Source organism: Cebus imitator, unplaced genomic scaffold, assembly GCF_001604975.1.
Source record: "Cebus imitator isolate Cc_AM_T3 unplaced genomic scaffold, Cebus_imitator-1.0 Scaffold61, whole genome shotgun sequence".
Lineage (NCBI taxonomy): Eukaryota > Metazoa > Chordata > Mammalia > Primates > Cebidae > Cebus > Cebus imitator.
In genome coordinates this window covers 6435062-6445179 of record NW_016107376.1, presented here as the reverse complement: position 1 = coordinate 6445179, position 10118 = coordinate 6435062, and the positions used below count along the sequence as shown (strand labels likewise).

The 10118-nt window shown below is 37.2% G+C and overlaps 1 protein-coding gene across 3 annotated transcripts in view; it reads left to right on the top strand.

Annotated features, from left to right (window-relative positions):
- The window catches only part of PRPF18 (pre-mRNA processing factor 18), a 43081-nt gene that overhangs the window by 6486 nt on the left and 26477 nt on the right, over positions 1 to 10118 (top strand). For all 3 annotated transcript variants that reach the window (XM_017529834.2, XM_017529835.2, XM_017529833.2), the window contains 2 exons: positions 1309 to 1413; positions 6393 to 6506. In XM_017529834.2, the coding sequence (XP_017385323.1) occupies positions 1309 to 1413; positions 6393 to 6506 (219 nt within the window). The remainder of the gene's footprint in view (positions 1 to 1308; positions 1414 to 6392; positions 6507 to 10118) is intronic.

Genomic DNA, 10118 nt, shown 5'->3' with positions numbered 1-10118 from the left:
TTTTTTTGTTTATGTATGTAGAGGAAAGCACTGAAGAAAATAATTACTGAAAGATACTTGCTTATTTGAGTTTAGCTGATGAAATGACTTAGGTCTTTTCCCCAGAGCTATTAACTGCCATTATATAATTAAATGCGTTTTTTTAATCCTGAAATTTTTGGAGAAGTATGTTTCTGTGCTTAAGAAGTAAAGCACAGGTGTTTCTTTCTAAAGATTTTTAAATATTTATGTCTTGATAGTAATGACATAGTATTCATTACTTTTATTCTTTTGTATAAACTAGTTAGCATTTTTTAAGGCTTGATGCTGATTTGACCTGCAAAAATATAAAGGCTTAGTTTGTCACCTTAATTTTACCTCAATATCAATTAGTTCGGGCAAACATAAACTGTAACCGTAAGCTGTAGAATCATGAATTATGTAATTTTCACCATATAGCCTTTCTTAATGTGAGTTTCTTTCTTAATGTTGATCTTCTTTTATGTTCATTTGATCTTACTCCTGCTTTCAGCATTTTAGATTTATCTTACCGTCAGATGGAAAACCACGTTTCAGTATCTTTTTACAGACTCCGTAATGGGGCTTGTAAATTGCTGAATTCAGTTTTCCTAAACTGAGACTCGAGCAACAGATTTGAGAAAATATGTGAAGAGATTTTGTTTTTCTTACAGGTTCATATGAACAAGAATGCCCTCTCTTTACCTGAGTGGCATGAGTAGAGAGGTGCTCTGCAAGGTTCATAGCTCAGGTTGTGGACCAGCCCTGTACAGCATTAGGAATTTTTCTGTATGTCCAACAGTGATTTCCATACATTTGAAATAATACGTTTCGAAAAGCAGAATAGCAAAAGCTAGAGCTTGGAGGTTCACAGGTTGCCGTTGCAAAGAAATTCTTGTGTCTTCATTTTAAAGCTGAGCAAGAATCAACCCTCTAAGATGATTTAAAAAGGAAAAGCAAGTTGATTGTTTTTAAGGAAAAAGTACAGCTCTTTAGAATCTGTGGAGAAAGAGACTGCTAACTTCAGCCCTGTTAAATTTGGATTTTGGAAACCGTAATAGTCCTACCACTCTTCTGTAGCAAGAATGCTGACTCCTCTGTGCATGCTCTGCACTTGCGATGTCCCTGACGTGAATACGTTTGACTCTCTTACAAGCATGCACATTTATTATGAGCTCTTTCCTCAGAGGAACATCAGAAAACCTTCAGTGTTGAAAACATGTTTAATTTCCATGAATAGCTAAGGTTAGAATGGTAAATATTAACTATATTTTTAAAGCTGAATTTCATTTCTTTTGGCAATTAATATAGATACAGCCTCAAGAGGAGGACCAGAAACCATTAACTTCATCGAACCCGGTGTTAGAACTTGAACTGGCAGAGGAAAAATTACCCATGACACTTTCTAGGCAAGAGGTAAGTTTAGTTGTGGTTGTTTCATGATAAAAAGTAAGATCTCCACAGTGTTTACATTTATCTCCAGCTTTTCCAAATAAGTTAAATGTCATTATTTCCTGTATAAAGTGACTGACTTAAAAATACTGTGCAGCTGGTTTTCTTCATGAAGTTCTAAATTACTCACTGCTTCTTGATACTATTATCTTAACTTTTTTTACAGCCTACCCTTCTAAACTTTAAAAAAAAGAATATTCAAAAATAAGTATAATTAAATGCATTTATGCTAGTTGTTTATGGTTAAATTATTTTAATTATTGTTTTGTAACATACTTCCCTTTCCCTTATTTAATAAATAGTACATCTTTCCAGATTAAAATATGGAGATCTGCATAATTTTGAATGAGTATATAATTTTCCATTGCTTGTTTGCACCATAATTATTTATTTATTTATTTTTGAGACTGAGTCTCACTGTGTTGCCCAGGCTGGAATGCAGTGGTGCGATCTTGGCTCACTGTAGCCTCTGCCTTCAGGCTCAAAGGATTCTCCTGCCTCAGCCTCCTGAGTAGCTGGGATTACAGGTGCCCACGACCACACCCGGCTAAATTATTTTTTATTTTTGGTAGAGCTGGGTTTTCATCATGTTGGCCAGGCTGGTCTCAAACTCATGACCTCAAATGACCCACCTGCCTTGGCCTCCCAAAGTGCTAGGATTACAGGTGTGAGCCACCCTGTGCCTGTCCGCACCATAATATTTTAAAAATCATTTATTAATGATCATTTAGATTGCTTCAGCATATCCTTATTATAAATAAGACTAAGATGAACATACTTATATAGACATCATTGCATATATAATGTGTAATTATTTCCTTTGGAAACATTTCTGGAAGCATGATATTTAGGGCAAAGACTATGTATATTTTTAAGACTTTGCTACGTATTACCAGACAGGTCTTAGGTGTTAGACATGTGTCACTTTATACTCTTAGCTGTCGTGTAGTGTTTGTCTATGCCTTGATCAGTATCAACTATTATTTTACTTAAAAAAAAAAATTTAAAATTTTTCATGTGATACAAAGAAATCAAATGAATACAGAAGGCTAAAAACCAAAACTTTCTTCTTTTTTCTATCTTCCGTTCCTCCCACACCCTCACTCTGCCCCTGTCTCCTCTCAGTCCTCCTCCTACCCAGCTCTTCACCTGTACAAGCATCAGTGTGTACGTGTATACTTTTTTCCCTTTCACACAAACGAGATTATTTATACGCAGTTTTGCCTTAGTCTTTTCACTTAAAATACATTTTGAAGGCCATTTTGTGTTGGGGTGTGTATGAACATTTACCACAGTAAGTGTGATTTAGGCAGGTTACCTGGTCTGTTTCTCTGTTTCCTGATGACTGAATGAGGGTGATAACTGGGTCCACCTCAGGAGACTTTCATCATAAAATAAGGTAATACATGAAGAGAACAGTACTTAATAGTGAGCTACTCAACGCATTTAGGTATTGTTTTTAGTAGTAGTTTTGTAATCTATTAAAATTAGCCCTTTACTGATGGATATTTAGATTAATTGTTTGCCACTACATACAGTGCTAAGGCGAACCTCCTTATACATATGTCCTGATATTTGTATGAGTTTGTCAATAGGATAATTTCCTAGGAAAAGAATTCCTGGTCAAAGAGCGTGTCTATGGTATGTCAAATTGTCCTACAAAGAAGCCGCGTCAATTTACATTCCAACTCTTAAGTTTGTAAGACCATTTTCCTAGCATTTCTATCAACTGTTTGCAAATGTTTCAGCCTTTGCCAATCCGAAAGCAGTATTATTTTAAATTTTTGCCAAACCGATGGGTGAAATAGGTATCTTGTGTTAACTTGAAACTTTCTGTTAGTGATTATTAGAATTGAACATGTTTTCATGTGTTCAGTGGTCATCAATGTGTCCTTTTTTGTGGAATTGCTGTTTTTATTTTGTGAAATTTGTCTTTATTTGTAAATTAACATGTTTATATGTTAACGGTGTTAACCTGTGTGCCTAAGTGTATATGTGTCAGCTGTACATTGTGTGTGTGCGTGTGTGTGTGTGTGTGTGGTGTGTGTGTGTGTGTGTGTGTGTGTGTGTGTATATATATGTACATATATTTGTCAGTGTATTTGTGTTTTGCCATGCAGAAGTTTTAAATTTTTATGTGTTGACATCAATCTTTTACATTATGTTTTTTGTCTTGGGTGTCATGCTTAAAAAGATTCCCTCCATTCCTAAGAGTTAAAAAAAAATATGTATTATTTTCACCACCGTTATGAACTCATGTATAGAAAATACTGTTTTCTTTATATTTTAATTTTGTATCTCAATTGAGTATGTATTAACTTCATAGTCAGAAAAATACCTAAATTTCCTGTCACTTACATGTTTTAGAAATCTGCTACTTTTCGATTTTTGAGACAGAGTCTTGCTCTGTCACCCAGGCTGGAGTGCTGTTGTGTGATCTCGACTCACCGCATCCTCCACCTCCTGGGTTCAAGAAATTCTCATTCCTAAGCCTCCTGAGTAGCTGGAACTATAGGTATGCACCACCATGCCTAGCTAATTTTTTAGTAGAGGTGGGGTTTTGCCATGTTGGCCAGGCTGGTCTTGAACTCCTGACCTCAAGTGATCTGCCCACCTCAGCCTCTCAAAGTGCTGGGCTGAGCTGTTGCATCTGGCCTAGAATTTACTTTATCTTTAAACATTGAACAGTTTGGGTTAAAAGACCAAAGTACTTTTAAGAAGTTGTTCTTTTTGTGAGATTCATCATTATTAAATCATTGTTAGTGATTATTAGTGGTACATCAATTAAGTACTAGACATGATATGGGGAAGATGTTCCTGCCTTCACTGAGGGAGCTTCTATTGAAATAGTAAAAGAGTAGTCAGAGGTTTGAGTTCTTTCTCTGATGCCCCTTTAGTCTCTGTGTCATTTTTTTTGGTGGTGGGGGGGGAGTGGTTATACTTCAGCTTTTTTATTAAAAAAAAAATTAGAATAGAATTCTTGTACGTAAAGAAATTTCGATGTCAGGTAGTTTATTACCTTGCAGAACCACTGTTACATAATTCCAGATAGATGAGAGTTAATTATTTAAACTGATATCTGGAAAATAATAAGCACTCCTCACAACTTGGCCTAAGTTATAGCACCCAATCTTAAGCAGTGTTTTACAGTGATAACTAGCTCACATTCCCTTTTTGTTTCTCTTGAGGTTCTTTTTGTCTTTGATTGACTGACTTAGGGTCGTCTTTCATTTTTGCGAGTCCTCAGTAGTCTCTCTCTTTATACCTCTGTAATTGTGGTAGGGCTGAATGTAATTCATAGAGATATAGTGTCTACATCAAAGGCTTGTGGATTCTGTACTTCTCACAGGTTTACATGTTGGCAGTATTATTTTTTAGTTCTATATTACCACATTTTTATGATGGACATTGCACAAAAGGCAACTTTCAGAGGAATGATGACTGACTCTAGAATCATATGAATCATAATCATCATATGAAGATTAGGTGAAGGAATTTAGAATACTGAGGCTAGGGAGAATTATTAGAGATATCTTAAATGCATTGAAAGTAGCTCTGATTTTGGAGAATTGGAATATTCTCTGTGGTTTCATAAAGTGGAACTAGGATAAATGGGTAGAAGTTTGAGGGAAGTAGTTTTCAGTTTTGAGAAGCAAAACACATCTGTCCAAACAGTGGGACGGGATGTTTCATGAAGAAATATGATTCCTGTCATTTGTCAGACTGGGACCTGACAAGGGTGTTTGTGAGGTCATTTCTACATTGATTGGCGATAGCACTAGATGACCTCTTAAATTTCTATTTTAATCTCAAACTTCTGTTAATCCAGTGGGAACCCTCCCAGTGGATTCTAGGTGTGATGCTATTTATGCTCCAAGGTAAAGCTCTTGGTGTTCCTTACTTTTGTTTTAAAAAAAAATTTAGAGTAGCCTTTATTTTGTTAATTAAGTTTTCTGGTTCTTCCTTTTTAAAATGAAATATAGCATATATATAAGGTGTATGAAACATTACGGCAATATGTTACACATGTGAATAATTATGAATAATTACAAAATAAATATTCATATAACCATCACTCAAGTTTGGAAATAGATTATCAGCATCTCAAAAGCTGTGCATATGCAGATTATAACTCCCTTTCTTCTGAGGGAGAAGTTTTTGGTTTGATGGTGGTATCACAATGCTGACTCTCCATCATGGTAATTGCATTATCAGCTGGCTTCAGATTTTATTTTCCTTCTCTTTATAAATGCTGTTATTCCCTCCCATTTTAGTGTTTTTCCTGTGTGCCCTGCTGCACGGATTGATCCTACCGAAGCAGTCAGCTAAACGACCAAAACTTTATGGTTACCTAACGTGTAATGATAACACGGTATATCTTTTCATGGAAAATTAAAGAATTAACAGCTTCCTTTTTGCATGTACATTTCAAAACAAGTGTTTGCTCACCAAAAACATGCTGACATAAAGGATTACTATGGTCTTTCCAGTGTTTCTTAACGAAGACAGAACAGTTATAAGTATCTAAAATGAGGGCCAAAAACATGCCCTTTTTCTTACAAAGAAGAGTTTTTTAACATCTCACAATAAAAGAGGTGGTTTATATTAGGATCTTTCTTTAGATTTGAATTGTAGATTCATAGACTGCTTTCTGGGACCTATTCGGTGATAAAATTAATAACAGTGACTTTTGAGTCAAAATAGATTTTTTAACTAAAGAGCTTGATTTTCTCTTTGATTCAGAAACAGCTTTGTTTAGCCTAATTGAAATGATTTAAAATATTTGAAGGATTTTATACTTTCCACAGCAGCATGTGTTTAATTAGCTTTATTAAACCTAGGCTTGGCTTTTAAGGTGCAATATACAAATTGTTTTGAGATGTGTCATTTTTTTCCTCTCTCAAAAGTTAAATAATTTACTGAGTATTTGTTTCACTTTATAGGTCATCAGAAGGTTGAGAGAAAGAGGAGAACCAATCAGACTATTTGGAGAAACCGATTATGATGCTTTTCAACGTTTAAGAAAAATAGAGATCCTCACACCAGAAGTTAACAAGGTTAGAGGACAGAACAAAGCTCGAAAAATGCCACTCTACTGCGTACCCTAGGATAGAGTTTGACTAAGTGCATTACCATAGGCAGCAGTGGAAGAAGAAAGTGGGCAGACTGCTGCTCCTGAATGGAAGTTTCCATTAATTTTTTTGAAAAACACGTCAAGTATAATGTTTAGTACATTTTGACAAATACATACAAGCATGTAACCACTGCCCTTATAAAGAAATAGAACATTTTCGTCACGAAAATGTTTCTTCTGTCTATTCTGGATAGAGGAAGTACCCTCCGAGAGCATCGGGAAGAATAGCAAATAGATGCTGGGCTTAATACCTGGGTGATGGGATCATCTGTGCAGTAAACCAGCGTGGCACACGTTTACCTATGTAACAAACCTGCACATCCTGCACACGTACCCCTGAACTTAAGAGTTGAGGAAAAAGGAAATTTCCCCAGTACCCTTCTCAGCCAATCCCCATATCCCTCCTCTTCCACCCCTGGGCAGCCACCATTTGAATTTTGTCTTCATGGATTAATTTTGCTTGCTCTGATATTTCATACAGATAGACTCATAGATTGTGTGTCTGGCTTCTTTTGCTCAGCATAACAGTTTTTAGGTTCATCCATGTTATTGCAGGTATCACTAGTTTCCTCTTCATTTTTTCAGTTATACTCAGTTATATGAGTATATCAAAATTTGTTTCCAGCTTTGGGCTATGGGGAATCAAACTGCTATGACCATTCTTACGCAAATCTTTTTTTGGAACTATGTTATTTTTCTTGGGTAAATATGTTACATCTTTTGGGAAATACCTAGAAGTAGAATTGGTGGTGGAGGGTAAGAGTAGATGTTGGCTTAACTTACTAAGAAATGCGACTCATTACCAAACCTCAGCATGTGGTATTGTTTTTAAAATTGTAACCCTTCTCTTGTGTCTGGTAGTAGCACACTGTGGCTTCAATCACAATGCCTGATGACTAAAGAGGAGGAGCATCTTTCCATAGACTTGTCTTATATTTTTATGAAGTCCAGTTTATGCAGTGTCTATTAAAGTCTTTCCTTCCTTATTAATTTATTTTTGAGACATGGTCTTACCCTGTCACCTACACTAGAATGCCGTGGCATAGCCATGGCTCACTGCAGCCCCAGCCTCCTGGGTTTAAGCAGCCCTCCCACCTCAGCCTCTGGAGTAGCTGCTGGGATTACAGGTGCCTTTTGTTCACTTTAAAGATTAACTTTTCTTTTTGTTGATGGATTATAGTAATTCTTTATATATTCTGGATAGAAGTTCTATATATCTGTATATGGAAATGTTTTGTGGCTATTTTCTTGTAGTTTATGGCTTACCTCTTCTCTTAATTGAATCTTTTGGTGAATAGAAGTGTGTGTGTGTGTGTGTGTGTGTGTGTGTGTGTGTGTGTGTACACACACTTTTTGAGACAGGGTCCTACTGTCACCCAGGCTGGAGTTTGGCTCATTTGCAGCCTCAGACTCCTGGGCTTAAGTTATCTCCAACCTCAGCCTTCCAGGTAGCTGAGACCACAGGTATGCACCACTATGCCCGGCTGATTTTTTAATTTTTATGGAGATGGGGTCTCCTTATGTTGCCAGGCTTATCTTGACCTCTTGGACTCGAGTGATCCTCCCGCCTTGGCCTCCCAAACTGGCCAGCCCAGAAGTTTTATATTTTTATGAAGTCCAGTTTATCGGTTTTTTCTTTTATGGTCATTGCTTTTTGTGTCCTGCTTAAGAAATCTTTGCCTATCCCAAAGTTTCAAAGAAATACTCTTTATTTTCTTACAGAAGCTTAATATTATAGTTTTCCTTTTACATTTAAGGCTCTCATCTTGTTTCATGGCTTAGCATATGGTGTATTCCATGGGCTCTTAAAAAAGTATTGTTTTGCTTTCATGGTGCAGTTCTACACGTCAGTGATGATAGTGTTGTTCAGATCTTCTGTGGCCTTATTAACTTTGTATCTATTTGCTCTCTCAATTATTGAGAGACAGTTGTGGTATCTATCACTATGTAACCGACTACCCCAAAACTGACTAGTGTTTATTTGTTATAAATTATTATTATAACATCTTTTTTTGGTGACAAGCTACCCTGAAACCTGATAGCTTAAGGTAATTTGTTATTGTCTTAATAACCAGCTGTGTGGTTTGATTGGGCTGGATTGAGCAGTGTCTTGCTTGGGGTCTTCCTTGTGATTGCAGTCAGATGAAGGCTGTGGCTGAAGTCATCTGAGGCTGCCCCTGGACTGGTCCTCTTTACTGGCATCTCAGTTGGAATGGCGGGAACAGCTGGGGCTGGCCAGGCCCCTCTCCCTCAGTGCTCTCTGTCTGCTAGCTTGGGCTGTCTCACTGTTTTCTCAGCCTACTTTCCTGCTTCACCTCCCAGCATTGCCATTCCAGCCCCACAACACTAGCAGTTGCCTTCAGTCCTCTTTGTCTGTGATTATCATTTTTCCTTTGCCTGCTGTGTTTCTCTCTTGTGTGCTGTGGTTGAAATATTGTTTTTATACTTTTACATGCAATTCAATGACCACATGTTTTCTCGGAATTAATTTTTGATCCAATTCAGAATTAATTGCTTCCTTTTCCACACACCTATGATAAAACTTTGTTAGTGTCCTTAATGTATTTCACCATTATCAGAGTTATATGCATAGTTAGCTCTTCCTGGTGGGCAAAAGCTGTTTTAGCTTTGTACACCAAGTCTAGTGACGTGCATCTAGAGGTTTTGAGGACAGAGCACAGGAGCATGAGGTCTAGATTGCATTCCTGGATTATAATCATCAATTGTGTGACTGTTGGCAAGTTTTTAAAATCTACTTGAGCCTTAGAATCCTCACTGGCAAAACAGAGACAGTGATATCTGGCTTACCGGGATGCGGCGAGAATTCAATGAGATGGCCTCCGGGAATGCCTGGCATCATACTTTATACACAGCAGGTGGTCAGTCAGTGTTTGGGAAATTAAAAGCGTTGAGTTGAATGTTTCTCTTCCATGTTTATGAAAGGACAGTAGACAATGATCAGATGCTTCTCATGTAAGAACGTTAGGAGTTAACATTGGTTGAATGGGCACCGTGCTCCAGCAACTGTTCAAAGTGCATTGTCCATTTCTTAGCTTACTTACTTGATGTGATGTTTGCGAGGTTCTGGAACAGCCCCATTGCATAGTAACTGTTCACTGAAATAAAAAATGGCATCCTCATGACAGCCCTACGTAGTAGATGGTGCCGTTTTTCCTGTTTTGTAGGTGAGGCAACTGAGGCATACAGGGGTTAGGCAAGCGGTGGAAGAGCTGTTTAATAGTACATGGCAAGGATTTGAACCCAGATAGCCTTTGCTCTCAACCATTACCCTCAAGCTACCTCACGGCCATGGTTCCTTGGCTCTTAAACCTTGCAGCTGATTCTCATTCATTTTTAGGAAACTGAGGCTCCCATTTTTTATTAAATGGTCTTAAACCATATGTGCATAAAATGCAGAATTTGCTGATTGGGTAGAAACATAGTTGAGAATCTAGGCTATAGATGAGGCACCAGTATTATTCCACTGACATTTCTGAATGTTTTGGGAGTTCACAGTACTTGAGGTTAGACATTG